At 52.6% G+C, this 20,660-nt stretch overlaps 1 protein-coding gene across 2 annotated transcripts in view; it reads right to left on the bottom strand.

Annotated features, from left to right (window-relative positions):
• The window catches only part of RILPL1 (Rab interacting lysosomal protein like 1), a 40,619-nt gene extending 20,758 nt beyond the window's left edge, over positions 1 to 19,861 (bottom strand). For both annotated transcript variants that reach the window (XM_046024959.1, XM_046024960.1), the window contains exons 1-2: positions 19,532 to 19,861; positions 13,149 to 13,299 (exon numbers count right to left, since the gene is read on the bottom strand). In XM_046024959.1, coding sequence (XP_045880915.1) covers positions 13,149 to 13,299; positions 19,532 to 19,840 — 460 coding nt within the window. In that variant the 5' untranslated portion in view covers positions 19,841 to 19,861. The remainder of the gene's footprint in view (positions 1 to 13,148; positions 13,300 to 19,531) is intronic.
• Positions 19,862 to 20,660: the final 799 nt, after the last annotated feature.

Here is a 20,660-nt window from a genome sequence, read left to right on the forward strand (position 1 = left end):
ACTGGGAACCACAGTATCACTTGGTTTTCTCCTGTGCTTGGGGGGCATGTGCCGACGTAGCAGGCATCTGAGAAGAGCCATTCTGTGTGAGTCCTCAGCTGTTGTCCCGACACGACTCCCTTGTCCAAGGTGCTCCATCCCATCTGAATCTTTCCCCTCTCCTGTCCTGGACATCTCCAAGCAGGTGGTCACCACCAAAAGCAAGCATTTGTGTGTCCAGAACGGTGTGTAGTGTTGCCGGGACCACAAACGCAGATAGGACATGGGTCCCGCCCTCGAAGAGTCTGAGCCTTTGTGTGACAGGCACAAATCTGGATGTTCCGCAAGGCCACTGTCCCACCCCACCTGTCCATACACTAGGGCTGCCCACGTGGGAGACACGCCAGGCTGATGGAGCAGGGACTGACTTCCCCTCAGACACGGACATTCCCAAAGTACAGCTTGCTCCCGTTAGCCCCACGAAGTACAAACCACTTTGTATCCTTGACCCTATTTTAGTGTCGTTTCCAGCCACTGGGAACGGGTATTATTATTGTTGGTTCCTAACATCAGTCCCATCTTACAGACACAGAAAACTGAGGCCCAGAGACAGACTTGTTCCAAGACGTACAGCCAAGTGCTATCAGAGCTGGAACTCCAACCCCAGTTTTCGGACTCTGAAGTCCCATGTCCTTTCCATGATGCCACACCACCTTCCGACGGTAGGACAAGACTCAGAGGCTCTAAGGGGACTAGAAGTGTCACCGTGGGGCAGACTCTAGTCCATACTTTCTCTGACAGGGCCACCTGCTTGGGGTACCCTCACATCTTTGTGCACGTATACACACGCACACAGGCATACACAACCACGCACACACATGGTGTTTACGGAGCGTCTGCCGTGTACCTGACACTGGGCTAAGAGTCACTGGGGTGTGCTTGATCAACAGATGCGACCCAATGTTGCTCTCACTAACTTACAGACAGCAGAAGGAGACAGTGTCATTAGAGACCATGATAAGTGACACGGCAGATACAATGAGGCCTGAGAGCATCACAAGGGGACCCGTTGTAGACTGTGCGAGCAGAAAATCCTCTTGCAAGAGCCTTTACGCGGAGACCTGAAGGACCAAGGGGTGGGCAGGTGACGAGGGCAAACATCACAGGCTAGCACCAGCAAGTGCAAAGGCCCTGGGGGCAGAGACTGCACGTATGGAGAGCTGAAGGGCAATATTGGTGGCCAAAGCTAGTGGCCACAGCACAGTAGGCAAGGGGAGGCCGAAGCTTGAGCTGCGAGCAAGCCTAGACCATGTGGGGCCTCAATGGCCAGGAAGGGGGTTGGATTTTCACCTAAAGGGGCAATAAGAGCTTCACAAGCAGGAGGAAGGTCAGGCCAAGGAGATCAGGCAGGGGGAGCCAGAGAAGAAAGGTTGCAGAGGGCAGGTGTGCACTATGCAAATGAGACAGGCCAGAGGGAAAGGAATTATAATGAAGACATTGATGGGGTGATGGGGAGGCTCCAGAGAGTCAGAGAAAGATGAGCTGGAACATGCAGGTTCCAACATGGCACACAGCTCACGGCTTCTGAAGCAACATCCACCCCTTGGAGCCCTCCCGTGTTCACCTGCGCGTTTTCTACCTTCCTACCTCTCCAACAAGGCTGTGCAAAGTGCAGACGGAACTCACACAAGCCCACGAAACAGAATTCTTCCTGAAGGGCGGGCCTGGAACCGAGACCACCATTCAGCTTCCTCCTTGACCTGCTGAGGGGCCGGGGCGGGGTGGGGGGGCATCCTAAGCAATGCGGCTGAGAGATGCAGAGACGCTAGGGCGGGCTGGGGCTGGGGAGGGGAGGCAGGGGCGGACAGAAGGGGCAGGGATCCCGACAGAAAGGCTAGGACGGAAAGTCCTGAGTGCGGAGTGCTGGGGAGAAAGCAGGACCACGCAAGCGTCGCTGCTCACTGCTCGGAGCTGCTTTGGGACACTGGGGTCCTTCCGTCTCTCTGCCCCTGCAGCCGCCTCCCGGACACACCCCCAGCAGGTGCAGGGTGGCTCCATAAGCAGCCGCCCAACCAGACACAAGGAGGCTGATTAGAAGACCGAGACATACTGGTGAGTGGAGAAGGCAGGTGGCTACCTGCACAGCACAAGACACGGACAAAAACGTTCACAGGAGCTTTATTTGTAACAGCCCCAGCCGGGAAACAATGGAAATGCCCACTAACAGCAGGACAGAGAGAGAAAGCAGGGTACTAGCGTGCAGGGCGATGTGACACCGCGTGAAGAACAAGCCAGGTGCTCCCCTTGGAGCTCACAAAGTCGGTCATTGTCCAGCTGTTCTCCTCCTTCAGCGCAGAGTCAGCCCAGAGGCTGCAGGGCCCCCCGGACCTCTGCTGGCATACCACAAGGGCGCATGGAGGTCCTGGGCACTGGGCTCAGGTCCCTGCTAACATCCCTCAGCCACTGCTGCAAGGCAGGGCCTGGGCTCTGCCGGAGGGACAAGAGGACACCACTACCATCTCCCAAAATGGCAAGCCGGACACACGGTGAGCATACACACATGTGTGTGCACCTATGTGTGCATGCGTGCTGGGGCCGAAATCAGGTGGCAGCGGAATCTGAACAAGCCACACACACATTTGCTGTTTGCTCTCTGAGCACCTGTCCTGTTACAGGCTCCAGGCCAGGGCGTCAAGAGCTGAGCTCATTTCATTCTTGGTGGTGACGGCCGGGGGGGGACAGATTCGGCTCCTGGAGGAATCGGGTGGAGAGAATGGTGTGGCGGATGGCGGCGTGTCCATCCAGAAGAAACCTGGATACGTAACCCAGCTACCTCGTTCACTTCTGGGGTCCTCTGGCTTTAACCCAAGACGGGAGAACAACGCGGACAAGAGCTTGGGGTCTGAAGCCAGATTTCCTGGACTCATTCCCCGCTTTGCTGTTTATCTGCCATTGACCTTGGGACCATTTTCTCACCTGCAAGACGGGATCAAAGGCAGGTGGGGGGCGGCTCTTGTGAGGTTAGAGGGGTTAATCTACGGGAAGTGTTCTCAGCGGGACTCAGTGTTAGCTGCCCTTTTATCCAAAAGCTTTAATGCCAGTCCTCCCTGTTCCAAAGGCGGCAACTCAGATAAAGTCCAAGAGTCATTACAAGAACTTTGAGAAGTTAAAAGAAGGTGGTATGTTTTCAACAGACCCACAGGGCCTCGCTGAGAGCTGGAAGAGCGCTGAGCTAACGCAGCCACCTGGCAGCTCAGGGTCTTGGATCTAGATGTAAAGGTACATTTGAGCAAATGCAGGAAGAAGCAAGTCCAAGATTGGACACAGGCGCAAAGAAATGCTTCGACCGACAAGGAGCTTCCTTCCACACCAGGAGACAGCACGGAGTGCTGGGCAGAAGGCCGAGATGCAACGGTGAAGTCAAAAAGGCAAGTGACAGTCACAGCAGCACGATTCCCAGCGGCCCAAAGGTAGAGCCCGGATGTCCATCAAGGGCCGAATGGATAAACCAATTGCGGTCTACCCACACGACGGAATATTAACGCCCATACACAGGAACGCAGGACAGACACCTGCTACAACGTGATTCACCTTGAAAACACGAAGCTAAGCGGGAGAAGGCAGACATAAAAGGCCACACGGTGTACAAGTCCCTTTACAGAACACGGCCAGAATACAGACGGAGAGCAGACCGGCGGCTGCCGGAGGCCGGGGGGACGGACAGGTGGGTGGACTGGGGACTGACCCCTGATGGGTGTGCGGTCTCCTTCGGGGGCGGCACAAATGTATGGGAACCAAACAGAGGTGATGGTCGCCTAACTGTGCGAGTGAATTTTGTACTAAATGCTGCTAAGCTGTGCAAGTTACAACTGTTCCTCTGACGTTACGTGAATTTCCCCTCAATTAAAAAAAAAAAAAGGGCAACCCAAAGAACACATAATTTTAATTTGTGTAAAAAAAAAGGCAAGTCACCAAAAAACAAAATACATTTAATTTGAAAAACTAAATACATGTTTCCCTGCTGTGTCCACATCAGAGCAGCTTTGGCTCATCAAAAAACAAAACAGGCATGGAATCTGTATGTAGACGCATCCAAAGGGAGGGTTTTACCTCTGCTAAGTGCAGTGAGAAGGGGGCAGAGGGAATTCTCATAGGTTTCCTGAGTTTTGTTACAATCTTTCACAATATTGATAAACACATTACATTTTTTTTTTTTTTTGAAGACCAAACAACCACCACCCACATACCCCCACAGTCGGCACCCTTGATCGCTAAAGACAAAAATGTCCTCAGGAGACCGAGCCACTTGCCCCAGACCTCACTGCCCGCCAGTAGCCACGCGGGAGTTGCGATCCAGGTGTCCTGATACCGGGCCAATGTGTTCTTCACCTCATCAGAACCAGAAAGCTGCTTTCCAGATGGGATGAGGATGAGGAGGACAGCTAACATTTACCGATCACCTGCCAGGGGCAGTGATGGGGCTGAGAGATTGGGGGGGGGGGCGGGAACAAGGCTGGTCTGCATATGCCTTCAGGTCCCTGTGTCTGTCCGCACCCCTCTTCAATGTGCCTTTTTTTCTTTTTTAAAAAAAGATTTTGTTTATTTATGTCAGAGAGAGAGAGTACACAAGCAGGGGGAGTGACAGCAGGGAGCTCGATGTGGGGCTCGATCCCAGGACCCTGAGATCATGAACTGAGCTGAAGGCAGATGCTTAACCGGCTGAGTCACCCACGAGCCCCTCAGTGTGCTCTTGCCACTGACCAGGCACTGGGGGCCACTAGGCTGGCAGGCTCTAAGGGCAGGAAATAGGGCCACCCACACTCCAGAGCTCACAGCCCTCCACGGGCTCAGCTCAAGTCCCACCCTGGCCATATGCTTCTGCCCCCTTCCCTGTCCTGCTTCCTCGACCCCCCAACGGTCTCCTCTGGGGGTGCTCCCTTCGTAAGTCACCTGCCCAGGAATCCTCACGTCAGAGTCCCCTTCTGCAAAAATATGATCTAAACTATGCTTAGCTCCTTTTATCCTCAGAATGCCTTCTGGAGTGGGGCTCCTGTTGTCCCCATTTTGGAGCCAAAGCAACCTGAAGTATACGGTGGCTGGTAGACTTACGCCCGGCCACACGGCTGGTTGGTGGTGCTCCCGTGACTCACACTCGGGCAGTTTTGGCTGCAGAGCACCCGCTCTTGCAAACCATGCCACGAGGCCGGCCTCCCGGGCCTCCGAGCCTTACGTTATCAGCGAGTGGACTGCGTAGAACAGCAGCCCCCGAACTCATGTCCTCCTGGACGTGATCTTGTGTGCAAGCGGGGTCTTTGCAGTGAAGACGGGGTCATGCTGCACAAAGGTGGGTTCTGACTCCCAATACTGGTGTCCTCATGACAGACAGGAGAGGGGGCTTCATAACGGACCGAGGTGGCCACGTGATGGTGTATGACCGTGACGGCGGCAATACTGGGGGACACAGCCGTAAGCCAGGGAACCCAGGCTGTCCCAGCAGCTGCACGAGGCAAGGCGGGACCCTCCCCTAGAGCCTCTGGACGGCGCGCAGGGTTGTGGACACCTTGGTTTTGGACTCCTGGCCTCCAGATCTGTGAGCAAGCACATTTCTGAGGCTTTAAGCCCCCCAGTCTGGGGTGCTTTGTTGCAGCGGCCCGAGGAAACTAATCCAGGCAGCTTATGGAGAAAGGCCTGGCGAGGGTGCACCGCCGGCTTTGTACTGAGCTAAAATGCATACCAGTCACTCCTGGCTTCCGTGGACGGTTCAGTGGGGAGGACAAAATCAGCATTGCTGCCCTCAGGGACATCTCTTACTGGACAGCCGCGAGGCTGATGCTGTATCTACTTCTTTTTCCACAATCCCGGGAGGCCAGAGTGGCCGTTCCCATGTCACAGGTAAGGAACCAGAGGATGGGAACGGTCAGTCCCCTTACCCGGCTGACCCCGCTGGGAAGGGCAGGGCAGGGACTTGAACTCAGACGCGCCTCACTCCACCACACATTCTCCTTCCAAAGGGCAGCTCTGTCGAGTCTCCAAGGACACACTGCCTTGTGTTTTTCTGGACACTGCCTTTCCAGGCTGCCCTTCAGAACGTGTCTGTGGGGTCGGCCGTCCCCCTCTCCCGGTGACAGAGTTGTTTGTCTGGAGCCCGAGAACTGTTCCAGACCCTTGAGCACATCCCTACGCCTCCGTGTTCCCTGTCCCATGGCTTCGATGCCCGTAATTCATCTCTGAGGGCACTGACCGTAGTGTTTCTCGTTGCCCTCTGGCTGAGAAGACCGAGTTCCAAAAACAAGGGACAGAGATGTGCTTTTTAATGTGGAGATGTCCAGGGAGCAGGCGGTAGCAGTGCGCCCGTGGCCCGTACCGGTCTGTTCAACCCCCCTGCAGGTAGGGTCGGCTCCCCTGAACAGGCTCTCCCGGCCCACTCACCCCACACCTCACAACGGCACCCCTGATCTGCAGCCGGCCCCGGGCCTTGCCACGCTGCTCACGGCGGTGCCTGGCATACAGTCTAACTTCGCGGGCTGCACCTCCCCGCAAGGACTCCTCTGCCCAACGACTGTTCCTCCTGCAGGTGGAAGAAGTGCTCTGTCCTTGCTGTGTTCCCATGGTTTCCCGTGCAAAATAAAAATAACCGTGAAAGGCATGCCTGGCATCTGCCCGGTCTCTCCACTGGGGGATGGGGAGGGCTGGTGCAGACTGGAAAGCCCAAGCCTCCCCGGGCTAACCCTTTGGGAGCCAAACCCACGTGAGATGTCAATTAAATGTGTCTCAGATGGGGCCTGTGTGGGCTGCTTCACGGCAAGCCAGCAGGGATCTCGGAGCCGAGGCAAAGCTCTCCCACGCGGAGTGAGCTGCATGCACACGGAAGCCATGAGCCGAGGAGGAGCCCTGGGCAGTCAGGGCCACGGCCGATGGCCCCCGAGGCTTCTGCGACTGCCGGGGGTGGCAAGGGGTTCCCCGGTCACCCTCAGAGGCCTCACGGGGCCCGGCAGAAGCAACACACACAGAATGATGGCCTCTTCGACAAGTTCAATGTAGCTCCCACGTGACCCAGCAATTATACTCCCAGGTCCGCACCCCAAAGCCCCGAAAACACACATCTACACAAAAGCTTGGAATGTTCGCCGCAGCACTATTCACAATAGCCAAACGCTGGAAATAACCCAAGTGTCCACCGACCGATGAATGGGTAAGTAAACCACGTGGCCTGTCCACACAAGGGCGTGTCATTTGGCCACAAAAAGGAATGAGTCCGACACCTGCCACAATGCAGACGGGCCTTGAGGACACCGCGCTCCGTGAAAGACGAGACACAGAAGACCATGTTGATCAATTCCGTGCACATGAAATGTCCAGAACAGGCCAATCTCCAGAGGCAGAGAGGTGATCAGAGGCTGCTTGTGGCTGGCGGTGGGATGGAAGTGGAGGGACTAGGCAGTGGCCGTTAAAGAGTCTGCTGTCTGGGTGGACAGCAGTGGTTGACTCAGTGGGTTAAAGCCTCTGCCTTCGGCTCAGGTCAGGATCCCAGGGTCCTGGGATCGAGCCCCGCGTTGGGCTCTCTGCTTGGTGGGGAGCCTGTTTCCCCCTTTCTCTCTCTGCCTGCCTCTCTGCCTACTTGTGATCTCTGTCAAGTAAATAAATAAAATCTTTAAAAAAAAAAAAAGAGTATGCTGTCTCTTTTTAAGGTGACAAAAACATTCTAAAATCATGGCGATGGCCACACAACTCTAAATCTACCAAAAGCCACCGAATGGTGGACTCTGAAAGGGCGTATCGACATTTCCGTGAAGCTTCTCTAAAATAATAGAAATGTTTACTAGTGCTTACTATGGGCTAAGCACTGGACATTTAATCCTCACAATAGTATTCACATTTTACAAATGAGGACATTGATCCATGTAAAGGTAATTAATCTGGCCACAGGTGGAATCCAGTGGAGCTCCGATGCAGACTCAGGCAATCTGGCCTCCTGAGTTCATGGTCTTAACTCCAATGTTCTACTGCCTTCGGGTTCTTTTTTTTTTTTTTAGAAATTAATCAGTCAGGGACACCTGGGTGGCTCACTGGGTTAAGCCTCTGTCTTCGGCTCAGGTCATGATCTCAGGGTCCTGGGATCAAGCCCTGCATTGGGCTCTCTGCTCGGCGGGAAGCCTGCTTCCCCCTCTCTCTGCCTGCCTCTCTGCCTACTTCTGTTCTCTCTCTGTCAAATAAATAAATAAAAACAGAAACTTAAAAAAAAGAAATTAATCAGTCAATTAATTAATTAATTAATTAATTTTTAAAAATTAATTTATTTAGAGAGAGTGCACACACGAGTGGGAGAGGAGCAGAGGGAGAGGGAGAGAGAGGATACTAAGCCAACTCCATGCCCAGCACCGAGCCTGATACAGCTTGATTTCAGGACCCTGAGATCATGACCTAAGCTGAAATCAAGAGTGGGATGCTTAACCGACTGAGCCACGAGCCCTGCCTTACCGTTCCTAAAAGAAAGAAACAGATCTATATGGATGGGGAAATTCTGCAAGACACAGTAAGTGAAAAAATCAAGGTGTGCTATATCCCAGGTGGCATCCCGGACTGGATCCCAGAACAGAAAAAAGGACGTTCACCTAAAATCTGGTACGATCCAGACAAAGTCTGTGAGTTGGTTAATAGTAACATGCCAACGAGGGTTCCTTAGCTGTGACCCATGACCGTGGTGACACGAGATGTCTTTATTAGGAGATACTGCGAGGGGCATTGTGGGAACTCTCTGTACTATCTTTGCTACTTTTCTATAAATCTAAAATTATTCCACGATAAAAAGGTATCTTAAAACAGCAAAACAAAACAAAACACCCAACAACCAAGGTGCCGGACAATCCAAAATACGTTACCATTTGTGAGGAGGTGGAAAAGGATATTCCCCTCCTGCATTTGTGTAAAAATGTACATTTGAACGTGCACAGAAAATCTGCAGCAAGAGAGTAAGGGGTCTCCTGTTCTAGGCCTGGGGACAGCAATCAGGAGTGGAAGGAAGACCAAGTTTTTCACCAAAACCACTGTGGCATTGTCTGATTTAGAAAAAAAAAAAATAGGGGCGCCTGGGTGGCTCAGTGGGTGAAAGCCTCTGCCTTCGGCTCGGGTCATGATCCCACGGTCCTGGGATCGAGCCCCGCATTGGGCTCTCTGCTCAGCAGGGAGCCTGCTTCCTCCTCTGCCTGCCTCTCCGCCTACTTGTGATCCCTCTCTCTGTGTCAAATAAATAAATAAATAAATAATCTATTAAAAAAACATGTATGCATTTTTTTTTTAAACTTGGGATCGCCTGTCTGCCCTGCACTTCCCCGAGCTCACCGGGCCAGGAGCTGCGGGGCTGAGGCTTGGCTTCTCCTTCCCTCCCACGTGGACATGACTCTACTAATCTACTGACCACATTCTCGATATTTACTGTGTGTGGTTTTTTTTTTTTTTTTGCTTTATTCTATGAATCACTAGGAGAGTCATGTTGAAATCTCCCACTGTGATTGTGGGTGTGTTTTTCTCTTTATTTCTGTCCAGTTTTTAAATTATATTTGAAGTGTACAATTTGGTGGTTTTTAATATGTTCACAAAATTGTGCAGCCGTCACCACCACGTTTTCATGCCCCCACCCCCCCCACCCCCCCACCCCCGCCAAAAGAAACCATTCTTCTTTCTGACCTCCTGCCAGCCCCTGGCACCCACTAATCTTCTTTCTCTCTGTAGATCTGTCTACTCTGGACATATTTCTGTTCACGTTTGCTTTGTAAACTTTGAGGCTAAATTATTAGGTGTGCAGAAATTGCAAATCATCTTTTCCTGATGAACTGAACTTTTTATCATTACAGAGTGATCTTGCCCTTAAAGTCCATTTTGCCTTTTTTTTTTTTTTAAAGATGTTATTTATTTATTTCTGAGAGAGAAAGAGAGAGAGAGCACGTGCACACAAGCAGGGGGAGCAGCAGGCAGAGGGAGAAGCAGACTCCCCGCTGAGCAGGGAGCCCAATGTGGGACTCATCGCAGGACCCTGAGATCATGACCTGAGCCGAAGGCAGACTCTTAACTGACTGAGCCATCCAGGCGTCCCAAAAGTCCATTTTGTCTTCCATTCATATAACTACACCAGCTTTCTTTTGGTTAGTGCTTGCACAGTCGATCTTTCCTCAGCCTCTTACTTTCAACCTTTAAGAGAGAGGTCTCTAGAAACAATACAGAGTTGAATTTTTAAAATCGTTTTCGACAGTCTTTATCTAGAACTTTTAGTCCATTTGCATCTAGTATGACCTCCAACATAACTGATTTAAACCTCCCATCCTATAATCTACTCCTTTTCTGCTTTGTTTTATTTGCTCTTTTTGTTTTTTGCCTTATTCAAGGGATGGCGTGCACACCATTATGCCACTGCAATATTGCAATATAATAAGAAATATATATATTTATATATAACATAATTGAACATATATAATACATATATTTTGGTCTTTGACCTCCATTCTTGGCAGAGTTCCTAAAACTCTTGTGATTTCCCAACAGAGGTAAGAAGAGGGGCTTTTGTTGTCATAACAAGCCCCTTTCCACTATATCTGAGTTCATGATAATGAACTTGGTGATTCCCCCTAGGCAGCTTCAGGATGGCATCTGGTTGCCAGAGGAAGCAACCATGTGATTTGTGATTAGAGGGTTAGAACTTTCAGCCCTGAATCCTCACCTATGGGGAAGGGAGAAGGGGCTGGAGGTTGAGTTAATCATCAATGGCCAATGATTTAATCATTCCTGCCTATGTAACAGAACCTCCATCTGTCTCTGGGGTTCAGACAGCTTCCAGGTGGATGAAGACATATATCCACGTGCACAAAAGGCAGTGCACCCCAACTCCTCTGGGACAGAAATCTCTGACCTTGGAACCTTCTAGAGACCTCACTCTATGTACCTTTCTTCATCTGGCCGTTCATCTGTATTCTTTATAATATCCTCTGTATCCTTTATACATCAGTAATCACGTTTCTCTGAGTTTTATGAGCCATTCCAGAAAGTATTGAGCTTGTTGCGGGGTGGGGGGTGGTGGGAACCTCTGACTTAGTAGCCAAGTCAGGCAGAAGTGAGTATCCTGGAGACCGGTGACCTGCAACTGACACGAGAAGTCAGGGCAGTCTCATTGGACCCGTCGCCTAACCGGCGGAATCCGAGGCTAACTCCGGGGTAAGACAGTATCCTAACTGAATTAAATTATTGGTGCCTGGAGAGCTGGAAAATCAGCTGGTGTGTGTGTGGGGAGAAACTGCACACAGCTGGTATCGGCATGCTGCAATCAGAAAAACAGTTTCCCCGGGGCGCCTGGGTGGCTCAGTGGGTTGGAGCCTCTGCCTTCAGCTCAGGTCATGATCTCAGGGTCCTGGGATTGAGCCCCGCATCGGGCTCTCTGCTCAGCAGGGAGCCTGCTTCCTCCTCTCTCTGCCTGCCTCTCTGCCTACTTGTGATCTGTCTGTCAAATAAATAAATAAAATCTTAAAAAAAAGAAAAAGAAAAATAGTTTTCCCTTAGCCAAGTTCTTCTGCCATTCTGGAAGGGAGAGCCAGGTCTTAGCCTGTGCCTCTCGGCCTCCAAGCTGGCAGTCCGAGCGCCAGGCAGAGAGCAGGCATGTCCGCGATGAACGACTTCACAAAGGGTCAACGAATGAGCAGTGTCCTGTCTGGAATCATTAGCTTTTGGGCACTAGACTATCACGGTGGCCCCAGATCAAGGGGTCCCAGACTGATACAAGCCTTCCTTCAGGGCTGATGTCATGACTTCGCCACTAGCTTGCTGGGTGACCCTGGGCACCTCACTGCACCTCTCCCAGCCTCATTCTTTCTCATCTGTTCAATGAGGAGGCTGGACTAGACAACTAAAACCTCGGTAGTAACAGCTACCACCTGCTGTCCGAGGCACCAGGTACTATTCTAAGTGAGCTGCAGGTGTTAATTCCACGAACCCTTACCACAACCTTATGAGTGATACATGGTTATTTCTCCCATTTTTACCCAGGGAGCAACTTAGGCACAAAGGCCAAGTGACTTGATCGAGGTCACTTAGGAGGTAAGTATTGGGTTAGGATTCACACCTGGGCAGTCCGGCTCCGGAGCCAATAATTACAGCCCCTAGACTTTTGCATCCATTGCACAGATCACATGCCAACAAAGGAAAGTCAGGAGAAACAGAATTCCAGCACCTGGATCATAATATCCTCTTCTCGGGCCCTACAGTCCTTATTCATGTGCTACTTTAGTCTCACAGAGGTGTAAGTACGGTTCTGAACTTCAGCGTCCATGTAAGCCCATCTCTCACCCCATCCCGTGGGAGGAGGGGGCCTGTGTGGTGACCCAGGGAGTTTCTTCAAAGACAAGAGAGAGGTCTGGGATTTCCGGGACAACAGGCAGCGATGGGGAAGGAGGCTGTGGGGGACAACAGGGCTGATGCAGCCCACGGGGCCCACGCCAAATCCCATGTCTATCTTTGCTTGCCGAAAAACCAGCAGAGGGCATGCAGTGAATGTTCTAGATCCGTTTGCAGGATGAATGACATTTTGGGGGCTTCAGTGCCATTCCGATCTGGTTTACCACCCTGGGTTGCTCATTGTTAAACGTGTGCCTCCGGCAGGAGTCCCATCTCTTCCCAGCACACTTAGGATAAAATCTAAACACTGGTCTCTAAGGGGAATGTGACCCGACGCCTGCTGACCCTTCTGACCTCATCTTTAACCCTTTGGCCTTGATCATCTTCTCCTGCTACACTGGCCTTCCTGGCTTTCTATAAAACTCATGCCCCAGGGCCTTTGCACTTACTTCTCTCCCAAGCTATGTGCATGGCTCACTCCATCACTTCATTAGGGCTCAAACATCACCTAGTCAGAGAGGCCTTCCTTGATCACTGCAACTAAATAGGCCCCCCCTCCACCTCCATCATCTTCCCTAGTCTGGGTGCTTCCAGAGCACTGGTCACTATTGGGAACCATGCCATCTATTTGTTACATATCTGTCATCCAGCTCCTCCGTGCTAGAACCTAAGCTTCACAAGGGCAAGGGCTTTGTCTTGTCCACTGTGTGCCCCCAACACCCCCCTGCCCCATGCCCACGATCACAGCAGGAGCAGCCTTTTCCCCGACCTCCCGGGCCAGCCCTTCTCCTTACCTTCGTGCTTCTGGAATTCCTCCTCAGAGAAGTTGGCATCTTTGTGCGAGAGGTTGGTCATGAGCTGCTTGTTCTCCTCCTGCAGCTGGGCGATTTGAGAAAGGAGGTCCTGTGCCTCTCCCCGCCACACGTCCTCCACCAGCTCCAGCTCCTGCGAAGGCAACGGGCCGGTGTGGGGGTCACAGCCTGCCCAGGGCAGCGGCCTCACCCCCGCACACCCTCCCCAACCCTTGGGAGCGGCCTGCCAGGGCTTCGGGGGCCTTCTTGTCCTCCCGAGGGCGGGCACACTGAGAACAAGGCCACCACAGGTCCATATGGCAATTCTAAAGGAAACAGAAGGGGCACCTCCTCCGGGCAAGGCCTGCACTTGTGTTTTAGGACGCGGCCAGGTTAGAACTGTCTCAAGAGCTGTAACCGTGCCTCTTAACCAGACAGAGAGAACGTGTGGATGAGCAGCCCTGTACCACGGGGCCCCTGACATTCCCAACCTCTCCGGAGAGGTCACGGCCCTGATCTGTGCATAGACCCGAGTCGGGACCCACCTGTCTCCATGGGAGAAAGGGGCTGTGAAGACCCTGGGGATGCCACCTGGCTCAGGGCTCCTTGTATGTCTGATGCTGGCATCTCTTCAAGGGTGCTTGGGCAACCAAAGCACTTAGCAACTCTGAGCCTCAGTTTCCCTTGGCAGGGGAGCCACAATATAGAGAAGCACAGGGCTATGTGGGTACCTAAGGTCACACCATTGAAATCATTTTGCGGATGGCTACGATCAGAGAAACAGACGGAAACGTCGCCGTGGGAAAGAGCCCAGCAGCCCCTTAAGAAGTTAAACCCTTTCCACATGACCGGAGCTGCCCCAGAGAAACGAAAATCCACGTCCCCACAAACACCTGTATGTGAACGTTCCCAGCAGCCTGACTCACAACCACCAACACGGAGAAACCAGATGTCCACCAACCGATGGATGTGATCAACCTTGAGAGCAAGATGCTACGTGGTACAGTGAGGCCACACAGTGTGGGACTCCACTGATGGGAAATGCCCGGAACAGGTACATCCACAGACAGAAAGCAGATGGGCACTTGTCTAGGCCTGGAGGGTTGGTGGGGGAATGAGGAGTGACTGCTCAACGGGGGATGGGTTTTCTTTCCAAAGTAATGAAAATGTCTAAAATTGATTCTGGGGGCACCTGGGTGGCTCAGTTGGTTAAACGTCTGCCTTTGGTTTAGGTCATGGTCCCAAGGTCCTGGGATCGAGTCCCCGTGTTGGGCTCTCTGCTCGGCGGGGAGCCTGCTTCTCCCTCTCCCCCTGACCCTGTTCTCTCTTTCTCACTCTCTCTAATAAACAAATAAAATCTTTAAAAAAGCCTAAAAATGCTTTTGGTGGAAGTCACACAACTCTGTTTGAATAGACCAAAACCCACTGAATTAGACACTTTAAATGGGTGAACTACATGGTATGTGAATTATAGTCAATAAAGCTGGTACGAAAAATAAATAAATAAATAAGATCTTTTGTAAAACCAGAAACTAAACATGGCACAATCGCTGTGGCGGGGACAGAATGCTGGTTGAAAAGGCAAAAGGTCGAATGGAGCCTGTCGACCCAAGTTTGAATCCTGTCTCTGCCACTTATCAGCCGATTCCCAGGTTATTCAATCTTTGGGTGCCTTGGCGATGTGGAAAATAGTGTGCTCTCTACCTCCGAGGGCTGTCACGAGGCTTATGTCAATATCTGGCATAGTGCCCAGTCCCCAGAAAATGCTAAAGATGTGTTTGCTGGTTTCTATTCCTCCTACAGCCTGTCACAAGCCCGCCCAGGTGGCCGGATAAACAGGGCCTCCGTTCATCTTTTAAATACATTCCCAAATCCCCATCTCCTTTGTCAGGAAGGCTGCCACAGCGGGAAATGAGGGGTAATAACGGTATTCGCCTAGTTGGTTCAAGGTCACCAGGCGAGGTCAAGGACAGGGCCAGAGGGCGGAATGATGGAGTGGGCGCAGGTGCGGGCTGCAAGCAGAGGCAGGCACCCCCATGCTCTTCCTTTCTGCTCCTACCTGGCACAGGCTGAGCACGGAGGGCCCCAGGGGGCAATGTTCAAGTGTAACTGACAATAGCCCACTCCCTGAGATGGGGAGAGTCTCCTCGGTTATCCAGGTGGGCCCATGTAATCACAAGGGTCCTCCTCCGTGAAAGAGGGAGGCAGAGCACCAGGCGATGGGGGGGACAGAGATTTGAAGACAGTAGTCAGCCAGCTGTGAGGATAGAGGAAGGGCCCAAAACCCGAGGCGTGCAGGTGGCCTCCGGAAGCTGGAAAAGGCAAGGAAGTGGATTTTCCCCTAGAACTGCCAGAAGGAATGAATTTCTTGACATCTTGATTTTAACCCAGAGAAACCCTTGTGTGGTTTTTTGACCTCCAGAACTGTATGCAGTATTATCCATACTGACATGAACCATAAATATCCAACACTATATTATCATAATAAACTTATGTTACTTCTAGCCAGTAAGTTGCGGTAACTTGTTAGGGTCATAATAGGAGATGAATACAGACTTTAACCATCAGGGATTTTTTTTCCCCTCCCTTCTCTAAAAAGGGATGGGAAGGGGGGTAGTTCTTGCCTTGAGCTGACCACAGTGAATTTAATCGAGCCTCCATACCAGCTAAAGGCTCCTCCAGGAAGTCACCCCTGATTGATTACTTCCTTTGCCGTCTTCAAATTCCGTACGCTGGCCTACAGACTCCAGTATAATCAGACCCTGAATCTTCCTGATCTCACTTCCCACCTCTATTCCTTACTCTGTTGTGGGCCTTCGTGGGTTTTTTTGTTTGTTTTGTTTTGTTTTTTTGACAGAGAGAGAGAGAGCAAGTGAGCACAAGCAGGGGGAGCGGCAGAAGGAGAAGCAGGCTCCGTGCTGTACAGGGAACATGACGCAGGACTCGATCCCAGGACCCTGAGATCATGACCTGAGCAGAAGGCAGATGCTTAACGGACTGAGCCACCCAGTCCTTGAACACCCCCATTCCTGCCTCAGGGCCTTTGCACTTGCAGAGGCATCTGCCTAGAATGCCCCACTCCCAGCTCTCTCTGTGGAGGGTACCCACACTTGATGCAGATCTCAGCTCAGATGTCACCTCCTCAGGGAAGCCCTCCTGACGCCCATCTATTAGACCCCCATCCTGGCCAGTCTCTTTCATATCTCCCTATTTTATTTTTTTCATGTCCCTTATCTTAAGCTGAAACTTTAAAAAAAAAAAAAAAAACATCTATTTCCTCCCACTAGAATTGCACCATCCAACAGAGTGGCCACAAACCACATGTGGTTGCGGAGCACTTGAGACGTAGCCAGGCTGAATGGGCATGTACGGTAAGGGTTAAATAGGCACCAGATTTCAAAGACATAGGAAAAAAAAATGCAAAATATCTCTTTAATAATTTTTTGGGTAATTACGTGAGATGATGGATGGTAACTAAGTTTACGGTGATGATCAGTTCACAATATACACAAATATCAAATCATGATGCTATATGTCTAAAACTAATACAATGTTACATTTCAATCATATCATCATGAGAAATAATTTTTTATGTTGACTATAGTTGGAAATAATAGTTTGTATCAACGGGGTTTGATATGTTATTAAAATTAACCTCTCCCGTATCTTTTCATTAATGGGACAAGCCACATAATTTTTCTACAGGACAGCACTGCACTAGAAAGTCAGGCCCATGAGGGCAAAAACCTCATCTGTTGTGGTCTCCGCTGTCTCCCCAGTGCCCAGAACAGTGCCTGGTCCATAATAGGTGCTCAAGAAATACATGTGTTGCATGAATAAGTGAACAACATATACTGTTATGTTATAGACATTATAGAAAACTGTACCTACACAGCCAACACTTTCTAAGCCTATTTGTATTTTTCCTGTCTTCCCAGTTACCCACCCACTGCCTGAGATGAGGATCCAGCTTCCCTTGTCTCTGCCCTGCCCATGTCACCCAGGAGGGCACCTTGCATGCCCCAGCCCATCAACAGGGTTGCAAGCTGAGTAACCAGATAGAACCTGTTCAGACTGTGCCCTGAGGGATGTCTGGGTGGCTCAGTTGGTTAAGCGTCTGCCTTCGGCTCAGGTCATGATCTCAGAGTCCTGGGATCGAGCCCCACATCGGGCTCCCTGCTCAGTAGGGAGCCTGCTTCTCCCTCTGCCTGCATGCGCACTCTCTCTCTCTAATGAATAAAATCTTGGGGCGGGGGGAAGACTGTGGCCTGAGTCTGTGTGATGAGCAGAACTGAGTCTGGGGGCGTCCTCGGGGGAGGGGATGGTGGAAGACAGGGTGAATGCTTTACCAGAGCCACGTGTGCTGAGAGAGAGTGAGGCAAGGGGGAAGGCAGAGAAAGGAAGGAGGAATGAACAGACAAACTATTAAGACCAAGGACATGCTCAGATTTTTGTGGAATTAACACTATGAGAAGCCTTTGAGACTACAAGGGAAAAAAAAAATCAGATGAGTCTCTCTTGATCCTAAGAATACAGAGAAAAGGGAACCAGGGCTGGGATGGGAAAAGGGTTTTGTCCTCTGATTTAAGATCATCCTCCGTGTTTACAAACAAGCCCCAGCTCAGAACACGCTGGGGTTTACTTCCTGGCTGATAGCGTTCCAGGAGTGACAAGTGCAGATGGTTGGGAATTCCATCTGACTCCAGGCCTAGTGGCCTCTGATGGATCCCAGGGGTGTCTTCCAGCCGAGCTGCTGCAGAACTCAAATGCCGAGGGTGGGGACACAGGTGCCGGGACTTCTGAGTGACCTGGGCTAAGTCCCTTGGCTGGGGTTAATAAGAGGCAGCCACGGAGAGGATTTTAAAGATCCCTTCCCCCAACTCTCTTAAGAGTTAACGAACCCTTCCCACCACAACCCCAGCCGACGTGTGTTATTACCATGCCCATTTTACAGGTGAGGAAACTGAGGCACAGAAAGGCAAGGTAACTTCCCTAAGATCAAACCGCGGCAGGGTCTGAAACCAGGCCGTCTAGCTCCAAAGTCCCCTCTCTGGGGAACCTGACATTAATTACAGGGCTGGGGCATTTTCAAGCTCTCAGTGTGATCTTGGAAATGTTGCCCAACACTTGGGAGCTTGAGTTTCCTTCCTGACCTCAGGGCATGGGGACCTGAAAGGACAAACACTGTCAAACTCTGCAAACACCAGGGCTCTTAACCACTCACAGCTCTGCCCCCAGGTTAAGACATGGCCACCGCTGGGGCTACTTTCCTTGAAACACAATAGCTTATGGCCTGCCAGGGAGGTTCAGAGAGGCCAACTGTATTTCCTGAGGCCACACAGCAAGCCAAGGCCCACTCAGGCACCTTGATTCCTCCAAGGAAAGGCGTTTCCTCCTATTCTCTGTCCAAAGAATCTGACAGAATCTTCCTAGGGCTGAGGTTGGGGCAGGAAACCACACATCTCCCACTTCCTTTTCCCCAGGCACCTTGTCTAGACTCCCAGCCCAGTAGGGAGGTCCTGATTCTAGTACTCAGAGGGATTCTCGTTCACAGGGTAGAGGCTTAGCTTTAAAGCTGCCCAGAACCAAGCCCATTCCTCCAATCAGGGAAGAAGCACTTAGAGTTACCTCCACTGGGGCTGGGATTCTCTCAACACTAAAGTGGGACAAATTCCCCCCTCACCCCACCCAATTTTCTTCCTCTATAAAATGAAGATAGTTCCTGCCTCACAGAGTTCTGTGAAGATTAAAGATAAAAGCAAGGAGGGGAAAGCACCTCAGGTTAATAAACTTGAAGCCCTGGGAAACAATTTGCAAATAGAAACCTAGAGACTTTCTGTGTGTGTGTGGGGGGGGGGTGTCAATGAGCTCCGTGGCTGGAGGTCACATCCCCTTTGCGCTGGGGGGTTTTGGGGTAAGAAGAACGGGGATTGAAGTACATCTTCTTGGGTAACACTTAAGGGCAGAGGGCTTATTTCATTGCTAGAAAATAACAGTATCTAAGCACTTTAGATATCTCACACTTAATTCTGATAAGGTGGGTCTTACTACTATCACTATTTGATATGGGAGGAAATAAAGCAAAGAGAGGTTGAGTAACTTAACCAAGGTCACACAGCTATCGCATGGTAAAGGTGGGACTGGAACTCAGGTATGACTCCAAAGAACTACCCTTAATCTCCCAAGCGGTATATGCCAGGTGGTGCGGGCTGCACAAAAGAGGGCCAGGGGCCTCCCTCCCTCCGTCTTTCATCCTTTCGGGTCCCTTCTCACCTAGTCCCTCCATACACATACGTGTGCACCTACAGTTGCCCAATGCTGAAGGCCCCTTAGGTCCCAGCGGCCCCATTCTCTGGATGGGCAGACTGGGGCCGCTCGCTGCCCACCTTCTGGTGCTTGCGCTCCTTCTCGATGCGGTCCATCCTCTCCAGGCGCAGACGGTCCAGCTCCAAGCGCAGCTCGTCCAGCTCGGGCGCAACGTGGTGGCGGCTGACTAGCACCTCCAGGATCTCCAGGACACGCACGACCTTGGGCATGAGGCGCGCGATGGCCTCGCAGCCGTGCTGGTCGATGACCCGCTCGAACTCGTGGCCCACGAGCGACGCGATGTCGTACACGTCCATGACGGTCAGCTCCGCCACGTTCTTCTCCAGCGCCGACTCGGCCGCCAGCGACGACCCCCGGTCCTCCTCCATGGCCCCAGGGCCGGCCTCTCCCCCACCCCGCAAACTAGTGCAACTCCCAAACTTGCGGCTGTCGAGGGCAGCGCGGGACCGGGCCCACCTCGCGCCGCCGCCAGCGGTCCGCGCTCAGCTGGCCCTCGGGCGAGGGCGCACCGGGCGGCCGGCCTGCGTCCGCATGGGCGGGGGCGGCGGACCGCGAGCCCGAGGGCGGCGCGCGGGGGGCGAGTCTCCGCGCGCGGCTCGGCCCGGAGCCTGCTCCCGGGCTGGAGGAGGAGGAGGAGGCGGCGGCGGCGGCGGCGGCGAGGAAGGCGCGCGTGCGCAGGCCCGCGGCGCCTCCCAAGTTGGGAATCCGAGTTGGGCGCAATGGAGGCGCGGGATCTAGCTGGAGAGGGGGCCCCGTCGCCCTTGGAAACAGTTCTCGCCCAAGGGTCGCCCCCAAGCCCGGGGCTGGGGAAGGAAGGGCGGCCGCGGCTCCTCTGGGAAACTTTGGTGGCGGCTGCGAGACCGGGTGACCGGCTCCCCCCGCGGGGATGCCGCGCGCCCCGCCCCGATCCCGGCCTGGCGAGGGGCGCGCCTGGCTTCCGCCGCCCGAGGGCGCCCGGGTCCCCGCGGGCCCCGCACCGCGACCCGCCGGCCAGGCAGCACCCCGACCCCCACCACCCCCGACCCCCGCTCCGCCCGCGGGACCTTCCTCCTCGCCGCCCCCCGCGCGTCCGGGCGCGCCGCCCCCTCCTCCGGCCCGGTCCTGGCTCCTCCTCTCTCTCCTGCCGGGGAGGGGTCGAGGCTTGCCGGGAAGAGAGGGGGCGGGGGCGGTGCAGGCCGTGGAGGCGGG

Source organism: Meles meles, chromosome 12 (genome assembly GCF_922984935.1).
Source record: "Meles meles chromosome 12, mMelMel3.1 paternal haplotype, whole genome shotgun sequence".
Lineage (NCBI taxonomy): Eukaryota > Metazoa > Chordata > Mammalia > Carnivora > Mustelidae > Meles > Meles meles.